Below are 24,899 nucleotides of genomic sequence, written 5' to 3' on the forward strand. Positions count from 1 at the left end.
TTTGTCCATCTTCATGTTGGTGACTATTAACCTTACTGCAAGTCTAATGTCTCTTTTAATTAACTTCAATAGTCACTAGACTAATGTATAAATTTCAATACAAGTAAATGGCACAAAAACTCACAAAATAATAAAGTTGGAGGACTTATGATTTAAAGACTTACTACTGAGCTGTGGTGGTCAAGGAAGCATGACATGGGTGTAATGACTCCTACAGGGTCACTCGAGCATTATGGAGGTCAGAAATAGATGAATGTGTACATAGTTGATAGATTTTATACAAAATGCCAGTTAAATGGTGAAAAGATTGTTTTTTTTAATGATATTTGGATATCCAGGAAGAGAACAAAAAACAGATCTTTACCTTAAACTTGTATAAAAATTAACTCAGTATGGATCGTAGATCTAAATGTATACCAGAAATTATAAAACTTTTGAAGAAAACAGGAGAAAATGTTGAAGATATTGGATGAGACAAAGATTTTTTAGATGTGATACTAAAATAGAACAAGAAAAAATTTGATAAATTGGACCTTATCAAAATTAAAAACTTAGGCTCTGTGAAAAAAGCTCTGAAGAAAATTAAGAGGCAAATCACAGACTGGGAGAAATTAGTTACAAAACATAAATTTGATAAATCACTTGTATCCAAAATAGAAACCATGATGTACACAATAATAATAAAACAAAACATCTAATTTAAAGATGGCCAAAATATTTGAAGGTACCCTGTGTGAAAGAAGAAGGGCCAGTAAACTCATGAAGGGATGCTCAACATCATTGGTCAGGAAGAAAATATAATCCCTTTGTTTTCAGACATTGAAAGTGTTACTCCAGTTCCTTCCAACTTCTCTTGTGACTGAAGTTCTCCAAGTTAGGTTAAGTTCTGATCCTTTTGCGGTGATCTTTTTCTTTTTTCCTCTCTTGAGGTTTTTTAGATTTGTGTTTTCATTGTTCTGAAAGTGACATGATCTGCCTTGATACAAGTTTATTTTCGTTCACTGTGTTGGACACAATGTGGATTCTTTGCACCAGAACGCTTCTGTCCTCCAGTTCAGGGAAGTGTCCTTACATTATTCTGATGGTGCTTCTGTACCTCCCTGTCTGTCTTCACTTTCTAGAATCCCCATTACTTGCACTTTGGACTTCCTGCCTTGTTCGCTAATTTTCTCCTTTTCTCACCTTTTTTCTTCTCTTTTTGCTCACTTCCTTTAAAATTCTTCATTTTCTAATTTTCCTGTTAGTTTTTCATTTCTGTGACCATATTATTAGGGTTTTTTTTTTCAACCTCTGAATGTCTGCTTGTGGCAGTGTGCTTTCTTGTTGGTTTGTGTCATTGTTGAGTTGCCTCCACTTAGCTCTCATAGGATACTTGATGCGACCTTATGTTTCCCAAATATCTTTTCTTACTGCTTTTCTCCTTGTCCTCTCTCTCTCTCTCTCTTTTTTTTTTTTTTTTTTTTTTACTGTTTGTTTATTTTTGGAGAGAGAGGGAGAGAGAATCCCAAGCAGGTTCCACTCTGATAGTGTGGATCCTATGCAGGACTCCAGCCCATGACCCTGGGATCATGACCTGAGGTGAAATCAAGAACCAGACACGTAAATGACTGAGCCATGCAGGCACCCCAAAAGATGATTTCTTCTTCTTTTTTTTATATGAAATTTATTATCAAATTGATTTCCATATAGCACACAGTGCTCATCCCAACAGGTGCTCTCCTCAATGCCCATCACCTACTTTCCCCTCCCTCCCACCCCCATTAACCCTCAGTTTATTCTCAGTTTTTAAGAGTCTCTTATGGTTTGCCTCCTTCCCTCTCTGTAACTTTTTTTTTCCTTCCCCTCCCCCATGGCCTTCTGTTAAGTTTCTCAGGATTCACATAAGAGTGAAAACATATGGTATTTGTGCTTCTCTGTATGACTTATTTCACTTAGCATAACACTCTCCAATTCCATCCATGTTGCTACGAAAGGCCACATTTCGTTTTTTCTCCTTGCCACGTAGTATTCCATTGTGTATATAAACCACAACTTCTTCCTCCATTCATCAGTTGATGGACATTTAGGCTCTTTCCATAATTTGGCTGTTGTTGAAAGTGCTGCTGTAAACATTGGGGTACAAGTGCCCCTGTGCATCAGCACTCCTGGATCCCTTGGGTAAATTCCTAGCAGTGCTATTGCTGGGTCACAGGGTAGGTCTATTTTTAATTTTCTGAGGAACTTCCACACTGTTTTCCAGAGTGGCTGCACCAGTTTGCATTCCCACCAACAGTGAAAGATGGTTCCTGTTTCTCCACATCCTTTCCAGCATCTGTAGTCTCCTAATTTGTTCATCTTAGGCCACTCTGACTGGCGTGAGGTGGTATCTCAGTGTGGTTTTGATTTGTATTTCGCTGATGAGGAGTGACTTTGAGCATCTTTTCATGTGCCTGTTGGCCATCCGGATGTCTTCTTTAGAGAAGTGTCTATTCATGTCTTTTGCCCATTTCTTCACTGGCTTATTTGTTTCTCGGGTGCGGAGTTTGGTGAGTTCTTTATAGATTTTGGATACTAGCCCTTTGTCCAATATGTCATTTGCAAATATCTTTTCCCATTCCGTTGGTTGCCTTTTAGTTTTGTTGATTGTTTCCTTTGCTGTAAAGAAGCTTTTTATCTTCATGAGGTCCAATAGTTCATTTCTGCTTTTAATTCCCTTGCTTTTGGGGATGTTTCAAGTAAGAAATTGCTATGGCTGAGGTCAGAGAGGTTTTTTTTCCTGCTTTCTCCTCTAGGGTTTTGATGGTTTCCTGTCTCACATTCAGGTCCTTCATCCATTTTGAGTTTATTTTGGTGAATGGTGTAAGAAAGTGGTCTAGTTTCATTCTTCTGCATGTTGCTTTCCATTTCTCCCAGCACCATTTGTTAAAGAGACTGTCTTTTTTCCATTGTATATTCTTTCCTGCTTTGTCAAAGATTAGTTGGCCATCCATTTGTGGGTCCAATTCTGGAGTCTCTATTCTATTCCCTTGGTCTATGTGTCTGTTTTTGTGCCAATACCATGCTGTCTTGATGATGACAGCTTTGTAGTAGAGGCTAAAGTCTGGGATTGTGATGCCTCCCGCTTTGGTTGTCTTCTTCAAAATTACTTTGGCTATTTGGGGTCTTTTGTTGTTCCATACAAATTTTAGGATTGCTTGTTCTAGCTTTGAGAAGAATGCTGGTGCAATTTTGATTGGGATTGCATTGAATGTGTAGATTGCTTTGCGTAGTATTGACTTTTTTTTTTTAATTTTTTTTTTTTAACGTTTATTTATTTTTGAGACAGAGAGAGACAGAGCATGAACAGGGGAGGGGCAGAGAGAGAGGGAGACACAGAATCTGAAACAGGCTCCAGGCTCTGAGCTGTCAGCACAGAGCCCAACGCGGGGCTCGAACTCACGGACCGTGAGATCATGACCTGAGCTGAAGTCGGACGCTTAACCGACCAAGCCACCCAGGCACCCCATTGACATTTTAAGAATATTTATTCTTCCAATCCATGAGCGTGGAATGTTTTTCCATTTCTTTGTACCTTCTTCAATTTCCTTCATAAGCTTTCTGTAGTTTTCAGCATACAGATCTTTTACATCTGTGGTTGGGTTTATTCCTAGGTATTTTATGATTCCTGGTGCAATTCTGAATGAGATCCTTTTCTTTGTCTTTCTGTTGCTTCATTATTAGTGCATAAGAATGCAACTGATTTCTGTACATTGATTTTGTATCCTCCGACTTTGCTGAATTCATGTATCAGTTCTAGCAGACTTTTGGTGGAGTCTGTCGGGTTTTCCATGTATAATATCATGTCATCTGCAAAAAGTGAAAGCTTGACTTCATCTTTGCCAATTTTGAAGCCTTTGATTTCCTTTTGTTGTCTGATTGCTGATGCTAGAACTTCCAACACTATGTTAAACAACAGCAGTGAGAGTGGACATCCCTGTCATGTTCCTGGTCTCAGGGAAAGAGCTCTCAGTTTTTCCCCATTGAGCATGATATTAGTTGTGGGCTTTTCATAAATGGCTTTTATGATGTTTAAGTGTGTTCCTTCTATCCTGAACTTTCTTGGGGGTTTTTATTAAGAAAGGATGCTGAATTTTGTCAAATGCTTTTTCTGCATCGATTGACAGGATCATATGGTTCTTATCTTTTGTTTTATTAATGTGATGTATCACATTGATTGATTTGCGAATATTGAACCAGCCCTGCATCCCAGGAATGAATCCCACTTGATCATGGTGAATAATTCTTTTTATATGCTGTTGAATTCGACTTGCTAGTATCTTATTGAGAATTTTTTCATCCATATTCATCAGGGTTATTGGCCTGTAGTTCTCTTTTTTGGCTGGGTCTCTGTCTGGTTTGGGAATCAAAGTAATGCTGGCTTCATAGAATGAGTCTGGGAGTTTCCCTTCCCTTTCTAGGTTTTGGAACAGCTTGAGGAGGATAGGTGTTATCTCTGCTTTAAATGTCTGGTAGAATTCCCCAGGGAAGCCATCTGGTCCTGGACTCTTATTTGTTGGGAGATTTTTGATAACTGATTCCATTTCTTTGCTGGTGATGGGTCTATTCAAGTTTTCTATTTCTTCCTGTTTGAGTTTTGGAAGTGTGTGGGTGCTTAGGAATTTGTCCATTTCTTCCAGGTTGTCCAGTTTGTTGGCATATAGTTTTTCATAGTATTCCCTGATAATTGCTTGTATCTCTGAGGGATTGGTTGTAATAATTTTTCATTCATGATTTTATCTATTTGGGTCATCTCCCTTTTCTTTTTGAGAAGCCTGGCTAGAGGTTTATCAATTTTGTTTATTTTTTCAAAAAACCAACTCTTGGTTTCGTTGATCTGCTCTCCAGTTTTTTTAGATTCTATATTGTTTATTTCTGCTCTCATCTTTATTATTTCTCTTCTTCTGCTGGGTTTGGAGTGTCTTTGCTGCTCTGCTTCTGTTTCCTTTAGGTGTGCTGTTAGATTTTGTGTTTGGGATTTTTCTTGTTGAGATAGGCCTGAATTGCAATGTATTCTCCTCTCAGAACTGCCTATGCTGCATCCCAAAGCGTTTAGATTGTTGTATTTTCATTTTCATTTGTTTCCATATATTTTTTAATTTCTTCTCTAACTGCCTGGTTGACCCATTCATTCTTTAGTAGGGTGTTCTTTAACCTCCATGCTTTTGGAGGTTTTCCAGAATTTTCCCTGTGGTTGATTTCAAGTTTCATGGCATTGTGGTCTGAAAGTGTGCATGGTATGATCTCAATTCTCTTATACTTATGAAGGGCTGTTTTGTGACCCATATGTGACCTATCTTGGAGAATGTTCCATGTGCACTCGAGAAGAAAGTATATTCTGTTGCTTTGGGGTGCAGAGTTCTAAATATATCTGTCAAGTCCATCTGATCCAATGTATCATTCAGGGCCCTTGTTTCTTTATTGGTCCTGTGTCTAGATGATCTATTGTTGTCAGTGGAGTGTTAAAGTCCCCTGCAGTTACCACATTCTTATCAATAAGGTTGCTTATGTTTGTGATTAATTGTTTTATATATTTTGGGGGCTCCCATATTTGGCACATAGATATTTATAATTGTTAGCTGTTCCTGATGGATAGACCTCGTAATTATTATATAATGCCCTTCTTCATCTCTTGTTCCAGCCTTTAATTTAAAGTCTAGTTTGTCTGATAGAAGTATGGCTACTCCAGCTTTCTTTCGACTTCCAGTAGCATGATAAAGAAGATTTCTTCTTAAGTGTGCTCATCCTCACTGGCAATCTGAGGGTTGGATGGACTGTGGGGGTGTGAGCTTCATGGGAGGGTTGTCTGGAAGGTCCCGAGTGGTCCAGTTAAGACCATCTTTGATGCATGTGGTCATTCCCAAAGGCAGTAACATTTCCAGAAACGTGACGGTTATGTACACATTCAATGTTTCCAAGATAATGTTATTGAGTACCTGACCTGGTGAGTAATGTAATAGGAAAATCAAATGTAATTTTCATATTATAAAACTTTAGCATGTTTTTTTCCTCAGGGTATTTTGGAACCAAATTAATACGGATATTTTTTGTAAAGCAGCCAGCTATATTTATTGTTTAAAAAAGTCTGTCAAATACTTACCTTTAAAGAGTAATTTGGAATATGAAAAAAGTGAAAGCTCTGTAGGGGATAATAGTGTTGGTAACTGTGTGTTTACTAGAGGGCCATAGCACTGTGTGCCTGTGTGGTCTCACACTAGTGGGCTGGAGACGGGTACGCTGGCCGCCATGCCCTTTCTCTGTTTGGGCCCTTCCTAGAAGAGGTTTTCCTAAGACTGTGGCTAATTGTATTGCCTAGCAGAGACTAGAAAGAATCACTGCGCATCTCGTAAGTTGGTAATTGTTCTTAATTATGAATAGCTGACATTTTCTGTTATAAAAAGGTACTGTGGACAGACAGCTTAAGTATCCAACTGTGTAATTTCCAAAGCTTGGAGCTCTTGGTTTGTGACATAAGAAAAACAAGAAATAAATGCTATAAAATCTCACAATAGGGAGAACCTCCAGTTGGTAGAGTAGGCTAATAAAACAAGCAACACATGAGCCGGGCCTTTGGCGGCTCCTATGTGGAGGTGGAGAAAACGACTTCCTCCTGAGCAGCGAGGGGGAGATGTGCAGGTGGGAAGGCTTGTGGCCCGGGGACAGTTCCACCTGAGCCGGTGTGGAAGGTGCCTCCCAGGAAGGGCAGGGGGAAGCAAGGGTCCACTCCTCAGTGAGTCTCAGTTTGGGCCACGGATTGGAGCCACCTGACAAGTCTTTAAACAGTTCTGTGCTTCAGTTGCATCCAGTCTATTTCAATATATTTGGCAATAGAACACAGGACATTCCTTGTGATTGTAATCGAGTTGAGAACCACTGAGGCGAGCGCTTGTCAAAGGTTTCTTGACGGATTTCCTCTTTGGATTTTCAGTTAGTACAGATAAACCAAATACGGACATTCACAACGATTCATAGCATTTTCATGTAGGTGGGACCCTTGATATTTGCTTTCAGGAACAAAGAGTTCATGACTTAGTGTTTTTTGAATCTGTAGTAATTTTTGTTGATTATTCGCCATCGTATTATTGTCATGATTTCAATTAATTTTTGTCTAAAACTGTAGAAACACAAACTTGCAATATAATGTAATTAGTCCCTAAGAGTTAGTCTTTACTGTTAGAATTATAGAAGAATTTGTTTTTAGTTTATGAAATGAACACGATAGTACTAACTTCTCTGGGTTATTTATTGCAAGTGTTAAATGTGTATTATAATTTTATACATTATGCATTTCTGAGTTGATTTTTATATAAATAGCATTTATTGCTTTGCTATTCAGAAAAAACTAAAGTAAAGCAGAGAAACCTCCTGATGATAAATATACAGTAAATTATATCTTTGGTTTCCCAGGCATTTTAGAAACTCTTATGTCAATTAACATGACAAAAGTATTTAATAGAAGATGTTATTTTAAAGTAACTTATTTTGATACTATGCTTTTAAATATTGAGTGCATTAAAATTAATTGGAATGCCTTATAAATACTTCTATAGGATGCTAGTGAGCAAAAGACAGAACTTGAAAGACTGAAGCACAAGATAGCAGAAGAAGTTGTTAAAATTGAAGAAAGAAAAAACAAAATTGATGATGAGTTAAAAGAAGTACAGGTAAGCTACAAAGGAAATTTCGTGGGGCACCTGGGTGGCTCCGTCAGTTGAGTGTCTGATTTTGGCTCAGGTCATGATCTCACGGTTCGTGGGTTCGAGCCCCATGTCCGACTCTGTGCTGTCAGTGCAGAGCCTGCTTGGGATTCTTACTCTCTGACCCTCCTCCTTCCCTGCTCTTGCTCATGCTCTCTCTGTCAAAAATAAAAATGAACATGAAAAAAAAAAAAACCCGAAAAATGGTAAGAGCCATTTTTGACTACCAGTGGTGTCTAGGAGTTCAAACATTACTTCTTGACTTATTTTCTAACAATATTACCAACTGTGGCTTTCAATCAGGGTATTATTTGTAGAAGAAAAGCAAGATGGAGGGTCCACCAGGTAAAGTCAGTGAATGAACCAGTAGTCATCAAAAACCATCTTTGTTTTTCACAAGCCGTGTTGTCTGAGAAGAAAAATGCATTGTAGGGAAATCAAGTCAAAGTCTTAGGCTCTTTTTTTTTTTTTTTTTTTTTTTTTGGTTCCTCACTAGGTTAGCCAGCTTATCTTAGAATATAAGGAGGCTCTTGAAAATGGCAAATTGTCCATTTGCAGTAATGTGGTTGGAGCTAGAGTGGATTATGCTAAGTGAAATAAGAGAAAGACAAATACCATATGACTTCCCAGTATGAGGAATGTAAGGAACAAAACAGATCAAAGTATGGGAGGGGATGGGGTGCCTGGGTGGCTCATTCGGTTGAGCATCCGACTTCGGCTCAGGTCATGATCTCGTGATCTGTGAGTTCGAGCCCCGCGTCGGGCTCTATGCTGACAACTGAGAGCCTGGAGCCTGCTTCTGATTCTGTGTCTCCCTCTCTCTCTGCCCCTCCCCCGCTCATGCTCTGTCTCTCTCTCTCTCTCTGTCAAAAATAAATAAACATTAAAAAAAAGAAAGTATGGGAGGGGAGGGGGACAGACAGGGAAACAAACCACAGGAGGCTCTTAATGATGGAGAACAAACAGGGTTGATGGAGTGGGTGGGAGATGGGCACTAAGGAGGACACCTGATGATGGGCACTGAGTATCGTGTGTAAGTGATGAATCACTGAATTCTACTTCTTAAACCAACAGTGCACTGCATGTTAACTAAAATTTAAATAAAATTTTGAAGGAAAAAATAGCAAATTGTCTCAAAACAAATTGAATTTTCTAAATTAGACTATTGCAGTTATAGTGGTAAGAACTTAAAGATTTTGTATTTTGTGTGTTTTAAAGCATTTTGATATTTGAAGAAAAAGGATATTAGTAACTAGAGTTATTAAAAAAAATTTTAACATTTATTTTTGAGAGAGAGAGACAGAGTGCAAGTGGGGGAGGGGTGGCAGAGAGAGAGGGAGACCCAGAATCCGAAGCAGGCTCTAAGCTCTGAACTGTCAGCACAGAGCTGGATGCTAAGCTCAAACTCAGGAACCCTGAGATCATGACCTCAGCCCAAGTCAGATGCATAACCGGCTGAGCCACCCAGGCGCCCCCTACAGTTATTTTTAATAAAATGACAAATATTCAATAATTTGTAAAGAGGTAATGATTTTTATATACATAATTTTGAAAGTAATAAAGCCCTTTGTCTTTTTAGCCTCTAGTCAATGAAGCTAAACTAGCAGTTGGAAACATCAAGCCAGAATCTCTTTCAGAAATTCGCTCACTGCGCATGCCACCTGACATCATCAGAGACATTCTTGAGGGTGTTTTAAGGCTGATGGGGATCTTTGATACATCTTGGGTGAGCATGAAAAGGTAAGTTTTTGAATTTGTGAAGAATTTTATTATTTCCCCTATGAAGTACACATTCACATTTTTATGTATGTATGTATTATTCATTTAGTTTTAAAGATTTTATTTGTAAGGAATCTCTACACCCAGTGTAGGGCTTGAACCCACAACCCCACGATCCAGAGTCACATGCTGTACTGACTGAGCCAGCCAGGCACCCATCCTTCATATTTTTATTTTTTTATTTTTTTTAATGTTTATTTATTATTGAAAGAAAGCATGAGAATGTGAGGGGCAGAGAGAGAGGGAGACACAGAATCCGAAGGAGGTTCTAGGCTCCGAGCTGTCAGCACAGAGCCCAACACGGGGCTTGAACTCACAAACCGTGAGACCATGATCTGAGCCAAAGTTGGACGCTTAACTGACTGAGCCACCCAGGCGCCCCATCCTTCGTATTTTTAAATATTTCTTTTGTTGCTTTTCACACTGTTTCATTAATTGCCTGGTATACACTTTGCCATCATATTTCAAGATAATTTATAAAATCATGCAACATCTATGTTTTTACCCATAATAAGGGATTATTTTAAGTGTCCAAAGAGGAGAAAGGAATGCCTGGAAATCTTGAAGAACATCTCAGTAAATACACTTCTTTGGTCCTCACACATTACAGAGCATTGTGTTTACTGTGATTCACTGACGAAGAAAATATAGCCACTATTGTTAGGGTCAGAGGACAGAAACAGGAGGCGGGAGCCCCGGAACAGTACAGATGTGAGCTGGAAGAGAAGAGGCTGTGTGAGAACTAAATATGCAGCCAGATAGCTCCGGAGCTTACGTTGCAACAGCATGATGGGCTTTGTTCCGATGCGTGGTCCGCGGTAGCATGGAGGTTGACAGTAGAGTCCTTTCCTGTCTAGAGATGGGAAGGGGATGTGGTCGAGGGCACAGCTGAAAATACCTTTCTTAGAAAAGAGTCAGGAACTTTTCTGACATCTCCTAGAACGTGCACGTACCTGGCGGTTCTCAGAAAGGGATGTGGGTAAAATGAAAGGACTGTGACCCCTTCATTTCACTGCTCCAAGTTGTTCACAGAACCCAGGAAAGGCTGCGGTGGATCTTCCTGGAGCTCTTCCTTGTCGTCTATAGAAACGACAGATACTGCATTAGAAGCTGGGATACATTAGTACCCTGTTGTTTGAGAACTAACAGATTGAACGTATTGTATGTACCATTTTGTGACGTTGGTATGCTCATCAGAAATAGCAAATGTTATGTAGCCTCACTTTAAGTAATATGCTGTAATTTTAGTTTCCTTGCGAAAAGAGGTGTGAGAGACGACATAGCAACCTTTGATGCACGAAATATTCCAAAGGAGATAAGACACAGTGTTGAAGAACTTCTTTATAAAAATAAAGGATCTTTTGATTCAAAGGTAATTGTTAACAGTTATTCTGCCAATTCCTTTTCCATACTGTATAATATTCTGCTTGTTAAAATGTGATAACTTTAAGTTATTGGTTATTTATATTGCCTGGAAACTAAAAGTTAAAAAAAAATAAGCTGTAGATGTTACGTGTCAGAAGCATTTACCAACGGGTGGACCGGAATCCAGGTTGGGTCTGGGGTGCACATTTATTTTAAGTGGTTTTTGAATCTTTGTGCTGTAAATTCTCAGTCTGTCATTTCTTAACCTCCAACTTGCCTGGTCTGCTTTTCCTTCTTCCTGTGTATTTGTTAGATAAGACCAGATATCTCTGTTAGGATTCTTGTGTCTCTTTTCAGTGAATAGGTTCAGTTACATGATTCCGGTATTTTTTTGAGATCTCTTATTCAACGTGTCATGTGCATTGTCTCTGGCACTAATAGCAATGGTTTCCGAATTGCTTTTTTCTAATAAAGTTGTGTCCCATGTACAGAGGAGGAAGAATTGATGCTTGAACATCATTGTGGACAGACATAATAATTTATAATAATTTATAATAAGGCATGTGGCTAATGGAACACTTTTGTCAATAAAATATCATTATATTAAAGATTTATGTGGTTCAAAATCACTAACTCTGAAGCAAAAATTCTAGATTACCTATCAAGGTAATTTCATTAGAAATTAACACTTTATTGTTATTTTAGCTATAAGCCAAACACTTTATTTTGGGAGATAAATTATTAAATAAAGGCCTACATAAGACAGACTAGAATTAGCTTTGCTTTTATTTGAAATTAAGTCTGGGTGCTGGATAACTCGTGATGGGTTTTTCAGAACGCGAAGCGAGCCAGTACTGCGGCGGCTCCTTTGGCCGCATGGGTTAAAGCAAACATCCAGTATTCCCACGTCTTGGAACGGATCCAGCCTTTGGAAACTGAACAGGCAACATTAGAATCGTAAGTGAAATATAAAATAGAAATAAGTCTGACCTTTATTTTCATCATTTTAATGGCTGAGTTAATTATTCAGATATATTTATGTTTCATTTCTTGTTTACATCTAAAAAGGCAGCTGGCAACATTAAAACATACAACATGGGTCAATTATATAAAATTAAATACTAAACAGGGCAAAACAAAACAATTAGAAGCTGATGGAGGGTAGGACCCACTCTCTTTTTCCCTTGTCCATTGTGTATTGTTGGGAGAGGTTCTTCCACAGAGAGCTTGGGTTTGGGGAAGGAGTAATATTAACATACAGGAAGTAGGTTTTGGAAATTTAGGGCTTTTGAATTTCTTTTCTTCTTTTAAGTTCTAAGAAATGTGTCATATGTATTTTTCAAAGCATAGACTGTCTGAGTAGGGGGACAATTTAACTATATACTTTGGGGCTTAAAATTTTAATTGGCTATTGTTCCTAAGTCAGCATTTTGTTTGTTGATTTAAATTTATTTTTTTAATTTATATCCAAGTTAGTTAAAATATAGTACAACAGTGATTTCAGGTGTAGATTCCTTAATGCCCCTTATCCATTTAGCCCATCCCCCCTCCCACAGCCCCTCCAGTAACACTCAGTTTGTTCTTCATATTTAAGAGTCTCTTATGTTTTGTCCCCCTCTCTGTTTTTATGTTATTTTTGCTTCCCTTCCCTTGTGTTCATCTGTTCTGTGTCTTAAAGTCCTCATATGAGTGAAGTCCTACGATATTTGTCTTTCTCTAATTTTGCTTGCATTAATACCCTCCAGTTCCATCCATGTAGTTGCAAATGGCAAGATTTCATTCTTTTTGATGGCCGAGTAATACTCCATTGTATGTATATATGTGTGTGTGTATGTGTGTGTATATATATATATGTATATATATATATATTTGTACATGTACACACCATATATATATATACACAACATATATATATATACACACACACTATAACACACACACACACACACACACACACACACATATGTACATATACCACATCTTCTTTATCCATTCATCCACAGTTGGACGTTTGGGCTCTTTCCATACGTTGGTTATTGCCAATAGTGCTGCTATAAACATGGGGGTGCATGTGCCCCTTCGAAATAGCACACCTGTATCCCGTGGATAAATGCCTACTAGTGCAATTGCTGGGTTGTAGGGTAGTTCTATTTTTCGTTTCTTGAGGAACCTCCATACTGTTTTCCAGAGTGGCTGCACCAGCTTGTATTCCCATGTTATGTTCTTGACTGATGAGTTTTGACATCATCTATTCTTATTCTGGGCAAAGAGAATTTTAGCAGTTTCAACATCTTAATTTTCTCAGTATAATTATATTACATTTTAGTGTTAGTTTGTCACAGATTTTTGTTTAATAAATGATGTTAAATATTTGTTATTTTGTGTATATGAATATTTTTCACAGCTGAGACATATATTTTATGTGTATATTTCCTTTCTTGTACATCTTTTATTCTTAATAATTTCCTCATTTTTTCCATTGATTGGGGTTTTTTTTGTTTGTTTAATATCACATATTTATCCACAATCTTTTTATCAGACGCTAAAGCATATTTGGGATCTACGTGTTGTATGTATTTTTTCTTAGTATTATCCCTTCTAGAGCCTTTGTCCCCCTGTCCCAACATGGACCAGTTCTTCCCCCAGGCTGCTGCTCCCATCTGTGGGGACCTCTTTTCACTGTGATTCTGGCTGTTTCTCTGAATCTCTTTTCTGACGTGTTGTCTTATTAGGGGTCCTTGTCCTTCTTAGTTCTGTCCTTCATTTTTCTAGGATACATCCTGCACTTTAGAAAGGGTGTATTGGATGAAAACTGTTTTGAGATCCTGCATGTCTAAAATTATCTGTGTTACGCTGTTCTGTCTGGTCAGTAATTGGACTGGGTTTATAGTACTGGGCAAGAAATGGTTTAGTCTCACAATTTTGAAGGCCTTATTCTATTGTAGTAGTTCTCAAAGTGTGATCCCTGAGCTATCAGTGTCCGTGTCACCTGGACACTTGTTAAAAGTGCACATTTTTGAGCTCTATCCAGACTTTACTGAATCAGATACGCTGGGGGTGCTGGGGTGTGACACCTTACAGTCTGTGTTTGATTTGTGCGAAGCACGGATGCCCAGCAGAGCGTAGCGGTGTGCACTGGTCATTACAGGACAACCTCTCAGATACTGTGGGAATTTTTTTTTTCAGTATATGAAATTTATTGTCAAATTGGTTTCCATACAACACCCAGTGCTCATCCCAAAAAGTGCCCTCCTCAATACCCATCTCCCACACCCCATCAACCCTCAGTTTGTTCTCAGTTTTTAAGAGTCACTTATGCTTTGACTCTCTACTGTGGGAATTTTTGAGGGGAGAAGGTAAGTCATGTCTCTAGAAGAGTCTTCACACTTTCTGCCTAGATGGGAGTGGAAGGGAGTGAGTGGGGATTATAAGCTTGCCTTTCTGGGATGTATTAAGAGGATAGTCCCTTCTCGGCGGGCGAGGGAATCTGAGGTTGATGTATTTATTATATCGACTAGTAGAAAATTCTCTATATTTAGCTCTATTGTCTTCTAAGTACCTATTGTCCACAATTCCTGAGCATTTGGAATTCTCCTTTTTGACTTTTCTTCCTGCACCTACTCAACTTATAGCTTTTTGCATTCCGTTATGTCAGTTACCACCTTTCAAAATTATTGAAATTATTCCACTGCAGTACTTTGCTCTTCTGTTCTCTTTATCTGTGTGCATGTATATCTTCTTTCTATTCCCTTGGTTCCATATTGGTAGGGTTTTAGGAGGGATATGAAGGTGTTACTTCTGCTGGTGTTGATATATAAAATAGAATAAGTTTTATAAAATTGAATTGTTTTAGAAATTTGAAGAAAACTGAAGACCGAAAAAGGAAGCTAGAAGAACTTCTAAATTCTGTCGGCCAGAAAGTATCAGAACTCAAAGAGAAGTAAGTTAAGTTTAAAATGTATTTTGAAAAAAAATTGCATTGTGTGTATTCGAGAACATATCTCAACTGATTTTTCAATTTTGGAAAGCTTAGTTATAATCATTATTTTCATTTCTTTTTGTGATTTTTTACTCTAAAATGGGGAAGCATATGAAATAATGTAGAAGGTATTCTTCTTAAAAAAAATGTTTCTGGTAAGAGCAAACATATTTGGGGTCTCCATTTGTGGACTGGTCCCTGTAGACATTGCTGAGCCCGGGGGAATCCAACGAGAGGGACAGAACATAGCAATTTCATGCTCCGGGTTTCCATTGGTATCTGTGTATCTGTAGTCTCCAGACTTAGGGCTTCAGGCTCCTTTATTTTGACTGATGCTGTAGTCCAACCTATTTGGTGATCTTCTTGAGGCTGCGCGATCACATTTAAAAACTTGTCTTCTCTTAACTTTGTGCCTTTTAGTGTTGAGAAAAATATTCCTTTATGCAGTATTGTACTTAAGTTTCAGGACCATTTATGACTATTATTGATTGTAAAACCTCTTCTGTACCTCTGGCCTCATGTGATTGCTCTCGACTGTAGGATAGAAGATACTGGTGTGGGTATCCTAACAACTGTAGGACAGTTTTCCTATAAAAATTGTGAAGATTGAAAAACTGGAGGATATCGGGGGCGCCTGGGTAGCTCAGTTGGTTAAGCATCCGACTTTGGCTCAGGCCATGATCTCGGGATTCATGTGCCGACAGGTCAGAGCCTGGAGCCTGCTTCGGATTCTGTGTGTCCTCTCTCTGCCCCCCCCCCCCACCTCTCTCTCTGTTTCCCAAATATAAATAAACATTAAAAATTTTTTTAAAAACCTGGAGGATATGTGATTAAATATTATGTATGTTGTCATTTGCTTACAGCTTTATAAGACTAAAACTTTTGTTTTTTAAAAAAAAATTGTAATGCTTATTTTTGGGAGAGAGAGAGAGAGACAGACAGACATAGCACCCCAAGATCATGACCTGAGCCGAAGTCAGATGCTTAACCAACTGAGCCCCCCAGGCACCCCAAGACTAAAACTTTTCTAAATGCATGCTTTTTTTTTTTTGTAATTTTTAAAGTTTATTTTTATATTTTTTTTGAGAGAGAGAAAGAGCAGGGGAGGGAGAGAGACAGAGAGGGAGAGACAGAATCCCAAGCAGGCTTCAAACTGTCAGCACAGAGCCCGGCATGGGGACTCAAACTCACAAACCACGAGATCACGACCTGAGCCGAAATCAAGAGTTGGACACTCAACCGACTGAGCCACCCAGGCACCCCATTGCATGCTTTTTTTTTTAAGTGGTGTGTTACATTTTGCTTCTCTTTTTGTGGAAGAAATACAAATTATTGTACCAAGAAAGAAATTCATCAGGTTGAAAACTATTTTTTCTCTATACAGGAAACAATGATCTCTATTTATATTTATATATATTAACTTACAGAGAAAAAAACCAAAAAGAAGCCTCAAACCTATAAATCCAGTGTTTTAAATATTTCTGAATTTTTTTGTGTTAGAGTTATACGAAAGAAACTTCACTTTTTTCCAGATACTGAGAGCTGTAGGGAAAATGATTATTCCTTTCAGTTTCATATGCTCAGCCTTAGTGCTTCATATTCAACCGATTGTCAAATATTTATTGAGTAGTTAGCATGTGGTAGCGATGTTTTGATTCCATTTGTTAGTCACTTGTACAGGGGTCAGACATTGCCCTAGGCACTTTACATACTTACTATTTTTAGGACTCAGAGGTGGGTATTCTTTCATTGTGCAGATTAGGAAGGTTTGTCTGTGTGGAACAGTCTAAATGACAAAGCTAGCCTTAGATTGTTGCTTTTTTCTAACTCTGTAAAGTACCTGTTCTTAATCACTACGTCATACTATCAATATTTTGGAAGGATTGTTTTCAAAACCTTCAGAATTAGCTTTTAAGTGAAACAGAAAGGAATTTTCCATTTTTAGAGTTATTATCAAGAATGAATTCATGCTGGTTAATAATCGTTTACTTGAACCCTAAGATTTAACTGACTCTGGGTTGTGAGTGACAGTCTTTTCTGGGATACTTCCAAAGAAAAGAGTAGTTGAAAAATGAGTATGGTCTTTCAATTTTAAATTCTAATCTGACAAAATGGAGACATTTGCCATTTTAATACTTCTACAGAAGTATTAAAGTATTCTGTAGAAGTAACTTCTACAGAAACGTGCAAAATGGAGACATTTGCCATTTTAATACTTCTACAGAAGTATTAAAGTATTCTGTAGAAGTAACTTCTACAGAAACGTGCAAGTTGGCTTAATTCAGCCCACATTTATGGTAAAACTGTGTCCACAGAATGAATTGTTGAGGTGAGTGAGTATGTAGTACGTGTTCCCAGGGCTAGAGTGAGGCTGCACCATGGAACTGGACAAGATGGTGGAGACGTTCTGTAACCTGCATTATCCAGTCTGGTAGCCACCAGCACTGCAGTGTGTGTAATTCGACTGAGGAATTGAATTTGAAGTTTTGTTTGCTTTTAGTAATTTAAATTTGAAAAGCCCCATGTGGCTAGTGGCCACCATACTGGAAGCCTCAGTTCTGTCTAGTCCTATGTGCAGGAGAACAAGGTATGTAGAGCACTTAGAGAGGTGATAAAATGCACTGTTGGCCACATGGAGCTTAGACACACCCATGTATGAATTGTAGATCTTCTACTGATTGGTGAAATGTGAAATAATCTGTTGGGGTCTAAGTCTTCATTTTTGTAAGATGAGAATCATAATATTCATTTTGAACTGTGGTTCTGAGGATTACATGAGACATGACATGCTTTTTTTGTTGCTGTTTATTGTTTTGTCTTTTAAAATACTTATTTTGAGAGAGAGAGTGCATGGGTGCTAGCGGGGGAGCAGCAGAGAGACAGGGAGAGAGAGAATCCCAAGCAGGCTCCGTGATCTCAATGCAGAGCCCTACATGGGGCTCGATCTCACAAACCATGAGATCCTGACCTGAGCCAAAATCAAGAGTTGGATGCTTAACAGTGTGAGCCACCCAGGTGCCCCTTGTTTGGTTTTGTTTTGTTTATATTTGTCACAATCTGGGGCATTTTGTAAGTACTTACATATTTGTTGAAGGACTGACTGGGTAATAATCTGGAATAGTACTGTTCTATTTGATAAAATAATAAATTCGTACAAGTTTTTCTTAAGGAAAATAATTTAAAAGGACAGTTATAAACTTGGACAAACAGGCACGTAGGTAGAGAATTGGATTTTTGAAATGAGTTTTAAAATTTTATTTATATTTTTGTTAAATAGAGATTTCAAGGAGTTAGAGTGAGGGGTGGGGTAGGGATAAGAGGGGCTGGAATGTATTCCAGGCACATGGGGCACCCTGAAGAAGCAGATAGAGGACAGGGTGTTTCCGGAGAATAGAATTTCTAGAGATTGACATGTGGTGTTGCTGGACTGGCCTCAAATGATGCACAACTGAAGAGACAGATCGGGTCAGTCTTCCGACAGGGCCCTGAATGTCACATGGAGAAATTGGCCCGCAAGCAGCAGGACGTCGCGGCCCTGTAAGAGCCGGGCTTCAGTTCTCCCGGTTCGTGTTAATGATACTTCAAACACAAATATTGGCAGTATTATCGTTAATTAAATTCTTATATAAAAGCTCACTTTAGTATCTAAGGATAATGTAGTCAAATCTCTCTTAAACCCCTTGGCCTTTAATTAAATTTTAATGTTTTCCTAGATTTCAGAGCAGGACTTCAGAAGCCGCCAAGCTGGAAGCTGAAGTGAGCAGAGCGCAGGAAACAATTAAAGCTGCAGAAGTGCTAATTAATCAGCTTGACCGAGAGCACAAAAGATGGAACGCACAGGTTTGTCTGAGAGAGACAGAGGTCAGAAAGAGGCTTCCTTTAAAACACAGAAAAATCTGTAATGTATTTGTTAAAAAAAGAAAAAAAGGGGCGAAATATCCCTCAACTTTCCACTAGGTTAGGATAAATGACCTAGATTTTAATGGCCATTGTGTGAGTTGATGTTTAAGCAGAATGTTTTTATGTGAGTGGGTTTTGGACATTGTGGCCTGTTCCTCTTCCGGTTGCATATGTTACGGAGGGAAAGGCAGGGGTGACGATGACTTGAGGGGAAACGTCGTAGTTCTCTCCAGAGATTACCCTGAACTTCACCTTCCAGGACAGCAAGCTCAGGATTTGACAGTGCTGGCCACTGATTCCTTCTACAAATAATCTGTTATTTTGACTTTGTTACCGTGTTGTCTCATTTTTTTTGGTTGATAGGTTCGTTTTTCTTAAACCAGTTAGACCCCTCCCTACTCCTGTAGGGATTCCCTCCTGTGCTCACCCTGGAGTGTTTGAGTGCCTCAGCATTCCCTTCCTCAGCCCCTGTCCCTGCACCTGTTCTGGGCTTGTCTCGTCTAGTCTCAGTAATGTCCTCCATGCCATGGTGGTGACCAAAGCTGTATTTCCAGACTGCTGAGTTGTTAGGGGTTTGTTTTTTGTTTTTTTGTTTTGGTCCAGCCTTCATTTTCATTTTATTTTTAGTTATTTTCTTACTGAATTACAGTTGACTTACAATATTATATTAGTTTCAGGTGTTCAACATAGCGATTCAACATTTATGTACATTATAAAATATCTAGTTACCATCTGTCACCACACAATTATTACAGTCTTACGGACTACGTTCCCTATGTCGTATATCACATCCCCATGACTTACTTATTTTCTAGCTGCGAGTTTGTACCTCTTAATCTCCTTCATGTCTGGCAACCACCAGTTCTGTGTATTCACGAGTCTGTTTCTGTTTTTTTCTTTGTATGTTTGTTTGTTTGTTTGTTTTTTAGATTCCACATGTAAGTGAAATCCCATGGAATTTGTTTTCTTTGAGTTATTTCACTTAACATAATACTCTTAGGCCCCACCCATGTTGTCACAAATGGGCAGAGTTCATTCTTTTTTTAAGATTTTTTCCATTCTTTTTTTATGGCTGCATAATACTCTCTTGTGTGTGCATGTGTGTGTATCTTCTTTATTCATTCTCTTTTTTTATAGTAAGTTTTTAATTTTAATTTCAGTGTGGTTAGCATACAATGTTATATTAGTTTCAGGAATGCAGTACAGTAATTCAGCAGTTCTGTACATCATCATTCAGTGCTTGTCATGAGGAGTGTACTCCCAGTCCCCTTCACCTATTTCCCCCATGGCCCTGTCTACCTCCTTTCTCATATGCTTTGTTTTAAATGAGTTCCCTCAGTTAAAGTTACTGGTTTTTTTCAACAAGAACATGTTTTACTTGGAGTACACTTAAGAATATATGGTTCTAAAAGATGCATATAAAACATTCCATCCATGAAAAATAGAATACACATTTTCTTTGAGTACATACAGAAGAATCCCCCTGGTTGAATCACATAAAAAGAGACATAAGAAATATTACAAACTTAAGAAGACTGAAATCCTACTATTTTCCAACCACAATTGGACAAAACTGAAGATCAATAACAAAACAAAGCTGGAAAGTCTACAGCATAAATATTAAATATTTACGATGTATTAAATGATAACACTGTTGCACAGGCAGTGGGCCAAATAAATCAAGCGGCAAATCAAAATATGTGTCAAAGCAAAAAAACCAATATTCCAAAACCTATGAGATGCCACAAAAGCAGATGTTAAAGTGAAATTTACACTATAACTGCTTGTATTAAGAAAAAGTTCAAGTAAACAACCTTATACCACAAGGAACTAGAAAAAGAAGAAAATTAACTGAAATTTACTGGAGGAAGGAAGTAACACAGAAAAATCAGAAATAAATATAATAGTGACCTGAATAGACAATAACATATAACATTGAAAGCAATCACCAATTTTTCCAAAAAATAAAAATAAAAAACGGAATGAAACTTTAATTAGGAATCAGAAATCTCCCAGCATAGAAATGTCCAAGACCACATGGTTTCATTGGTGAATTGTACCAAACATTTGAAAAAAAATTAATGACAATCTTTATCAAAATATTACAAATAATGGAATAGAGGGAATACATTCAGTCATTTCATGAGGCCGGTGCAGGATAAAAACAATACAATATCAAAGTCGAATTTGTATGACATAAGTATTGCCAGTCTGACTTTCTTTTGACATCCATTTGTGTGATAAATATTTCTCCACATCCTTACTTTCCATCTGCAGGTGTCTTTAGGTCTAAAGTGAGTCTCTTGTAGGCAACATATAGATAGGTCTTTCTTTTTTTTTTTTTTTTTTTTTTAATCCATTCTGACACCCTGTGTCTTTGATTGGAGTGTTTAGTCTATTTACATTCAGAGTAATTATTGATAGATACATGTTTATTACCATTTTGTTACTTGTCATTGTCTCTGCAGATTTTCTGTGTTCCTTTGTTGTCTCTGTCACTTTTGGTTTTTCCTTCCCACTCAAAGAGTCCCCTCTAGTATTTCTTATAGGGCTGGTATAGGTCATGACCTCCTTTAGTTTTTGTTTGTCTGGGAAACTCTTTATTTCTCCTTCTATTCTGAAAGATAGCTTTGCTGTATAGAGCATTCTTGGCTGTGGATTTTCCCCATTATGCACTTGGAATATATCATGCCACTCCATTCTGTCTTCCCCAGTTTCTGTTGAGCCTTATGGGTCTTCCCTTTTAACTTAAGGGCTTCTTTTGTCTTGCTGCTTTTAAGATTTTTTTTCTTTACCACTATAGTTTGAAAATTTAATTAGAATATGTTTTGGTGTTGGCCTGCTTTTGTTGATTTTTATGGGAGTTTTTACTGCCTCCTGGATCTGGGTGTCTGTTTTCTTCTCCAGATTAGGGAAATTTTCTGCTATTATTTCTCGAAATAAATTTTCTGTCCCCTTCTCTCTCTCTTCTGGGACTCCTATAATATGAGTGCCATTATATTTGATGGAGACACTGAGTTCCCTAAGTCTATTTTACTATTCCGTAATTCTTCTTTCTTTTGTTCAGCTTCATTATTTTACATTATTTCATCTTACAGGTCATTAATTCATTCCTCTGCTTCTTCCAGCCTGTGTTCATTGCATGAAGTCCATTTCCAGCCTCATTTATTGCATTCTGCATCTCTACTTCTTTTTTAATTCTCTTACCTCCATGGTAAGTGTCTCCCTAATTTCTTCTGTTCTTCTCTCAAGTCCAGTGACTATCCTTAGGATTGTTGCTTTAAATTCTCCATCTGGTATGTTACTTCTATCTGTTTCTGTCAGATAGCTGGCTATGGCCTTATCTTGTTCTTTCATGTGGGATAAATTCCTCCATCTTGGTATTATGTCTAAGTCTTTGCCTTATTCTGTGTGTCTGAAAAGTATATATCCTGCTCTTGAAGGCAATGGCCTTATGAAGAAAGGTCATGTAGTCCCCAGGGCCTGGCACTTAAGAAATTGTCTTCAGTATGTGCTGCGTGTGCTCCGCTGTTGTGTTTTGGCTGCTCTGTCCTCCAGGCCAGTCATCTGCAGGTGCTCTCCTAGCCTGCTGTGGTCAGTGTTTGGTCCGTGGCCTGAATGTGGAGAGTTTTAACTATGCTTGCTCTGTTCTGCTTATGAAATGAGACCTGTCACCACCTCCACCAGAACTGAACCCCTGTAGAACACTCTGGTTTGGAGACATGGTGTGGGTGGGGGTTTCTGTTTGTCTCTGAGGAAGGGGCCCCCCACATTGAGATTGAGGCAAACTGGTGTGGGCGCTGTGCTGTTTACCGCAGGTGGCTTTCTGTCGATGCTGAGAAGCAGGGGAGGGAAGGCCACCAGCTAGGTCCTTAGTCCTCTGGGAGGGAGAGGTGTCTCCCAGAATGCTGCCTCACAGGGAAGCCCTGTGTGCCCCAGGCATTTTTCAGATCCTGTTTCCATGCTGTCCGCCTCCAGGTTGTTTGCCTGCCTTCTCCCCAGGTAACTCTTACAGGCTTCATCCCAGCCAGGCCCTCTGACCTTTGAAACTACAGGCTTTAAACCCTGATGGTGGCAAGAACTCATGAAAATCTGCCCCTCTTGTTTTCCAAGCCACTGGCTTTGTGGAATCGTTCTCCTTGTGCATTCTTCCCCTGTGTGTGCCTCTCTCTCTCTCTGTTGCCCTTCTCTGTGACCATGGCTCCTTCCTGTCCACAGCACCTGCAGTCCGTTTCTCCCCCAAACCACATCTCCACACTTTATACTTTCTTCATTGTGGCTTCTTCTCTGCTTTTGGTTGTTGGGTTGTTCTGTTAGTCTTCAGGTCGATTTTTGAGTATTTAAGATGATTTGATAGTTATCTAGTTGTGTTTGAGGCACAAGATGAGCCTGGGTTCCTCCTACTCCACTGCCATCTTTGATCTCTTCTTTATCCATTTATCTTCTTTTTTTTTTTAAAGTTTATTTATTTTTGAGAGAGGGAGAGACAGAGCACGAGCAGGGGAGGGCCAGAGAGAGAGGGAGAGACAGTCTGAAGCAGGCCTCAAACTCTGAGCTGTCAGCACAGAGCCCATTGTGGGGCTTGAACCCATGAACTCTGAGATCATGACCTGAGCCGTGGTCGGATGCTCAACCGACTGAGCCACCCAGGTGCCCATATCCATTCATCTTCTTTATCTATCTATTGATAGACACTTAGGTTGCTTCCATATCTTGGCTACTGTATATAATGCTGCAGTGAACCTAAGGATTCATTTATCTTTTAAAGTAGTGTTTTTGTTTTCTTTGGGTAAATACCAGAAGTGGGATTATTGGACCATATGGTATTTCTCTTTTTAATTTTATGAGGAATTTCCATACTGTTCTCCACAGTGGCTGCACCAGATATATTCCCACCAAGAATGCAAGAGGATTCCTTTCTCTTTACATTGCCAACAGTTGTTATTACTTGCCTTTTGTTACTAACCATTCTAACAGGTGTGAGGTTAGATCTCATGTGCTTTTGATTTGCATTTCCCTGATGATGAGTGATGTTGAGCATCTTTTCATGTGTTTGTTGGCCATCTGGATGTCTTTTTTTGGGAAAATGTCTCTTTAGGTCTTCTGCCCATTTTTAAATTGGATTATTAGGATTTTTTGGTATTGAGTTGTATTAATTCTTTAGGTATTTTGGATGCTAACACCTTATTGGCTATGTCATTTGCAGATATCTTCTCCCATTCAGCCTTTGTCTATTGTTGATGGTTTCTTTGCTGTGTAAAAGCAGTTTAGTTTCATGTAGTGCCATTAGTTTATTTTTGCTTTTGTTTCCCTCACCCGAGGAAACCTATCTAGCAAAATGTTGCTATGGTTGACATCCAAGAGATTACTGCCTGTTTTCTTCTAGGAGTTTTATGGTTTCATGTCTCCCGTTTAGGTCTTTAATGCACTTTATTTTGGGGTATGATGTTAGAAAGTGGTCCAGTTTTATTCTTTTGCATTTAGCTCTTCAGCTTCCCCAGCATCGTTTACTCATTGTATATTCTTGCCTCCTTTGTCATAAATTAATTGGTGATATACGTGATATACGTGTGGGTTTATTTCTTTTTTTTTTTATTTAAAAAAATTTTTTTTAACGTTTATTTATTTTTGAGACAGAGAGAGACAGAGCATGAATGGGGGAGGGGCAGAGAGAGAAGGAGACACAGAATCGGAAGCAGGCTCCAGGCTCTGAGCCATCAGCCCAGAGCCCGACGCGGGGCTCGAACTCATGGACCGCGAGATCGTGACCTGAGCTGAAGTCGGATGCTTAACTGACTGAGCCACCCAGGTGCCCCCGTGTGGGTTTATTTCTGATCCTTGTGTTCTCTTCCATTGATTTGTGTGCATATTATTTTGCCAATATCATACTGTTTGATTACTATAGGTTAATGTCATACAATGAAATCTAGGATGGTGAGATCTCCAGCTTTGTTTTTCTCAAGATTGCTTTGGTGATTGAAGGTTTTTTGTGGGTCCTTAGCAATTTTAGGATTATTTGTTCTAGTTCTGTGAAAGATGCTATTAGTATTTTGATAGGGATTGTGCTGAATCTGTAGATTGCTTTGGGTAGTATAGACATTTCAATGATAATAATTTTTCCAGTTAGTGAGTATGGTATATCTTCTCATTGGTGTCATCTTCAA

General features: G+C 38.6%; 1 protein-coding gene across 4 annotated transcripts in view; it reads left to right on the forward strand.

Annotated features, from left to right (window-relative positions):
* Positions 1-24,899, forward strand: part of DYNC2H1 (dynein cytoplasmic 2 heavy chain 1) — a 342,976-nt gene that overhangs the window by 105,471 nt on the left and 212,606 nt on the right. For all 4 annotated transcript variants that reach the window (XR_006208595.1, XR_006208596.1, XM_042959288.1 and 1 more), the window contains exons 56-61: positions 7,566-7,679; positions 9,292-9,452; positions 10,740-10,863; positions 11,692-11,813; positions 14,710-14,796; positions 18,549-18,675. Coding sequence is in view for 2 of the 4 variants with exons in the window: in XM_042959288.1 (XP_042815222.1) it covers positions 7,566-7,679; positions 9,292-9,452; positions 10,740-10,863; positions 11,692-11,813; positions 14,710-14,796; positions 18,549-18,675 (735 nt within the window). In the remaining 2 variants the exon portion in view is untranslated. The remainder of the gene's footprint in view (positions 1-7,565; positions 7,680-9,291; positions 9,453-10,739; positions 10,864-11,691; positions 11,814-14,709; positions 14,797-18,548; positions 18,676-24,899) is intronic.

Source organism: Panthera tigris, chromosome D1 (assembly GCF_018350195.1).
Source record: "Panthera tigris isolate Pti1 chromosome D1, P.tigris_Pti1_mat1.1, whole genome shotgun sequence".
Lineage (NCBI taxonomy): Eukaryota > Metazoa > Chordata > Mammalia > Carnivora > Felidae > Panthera > Panthera tigris.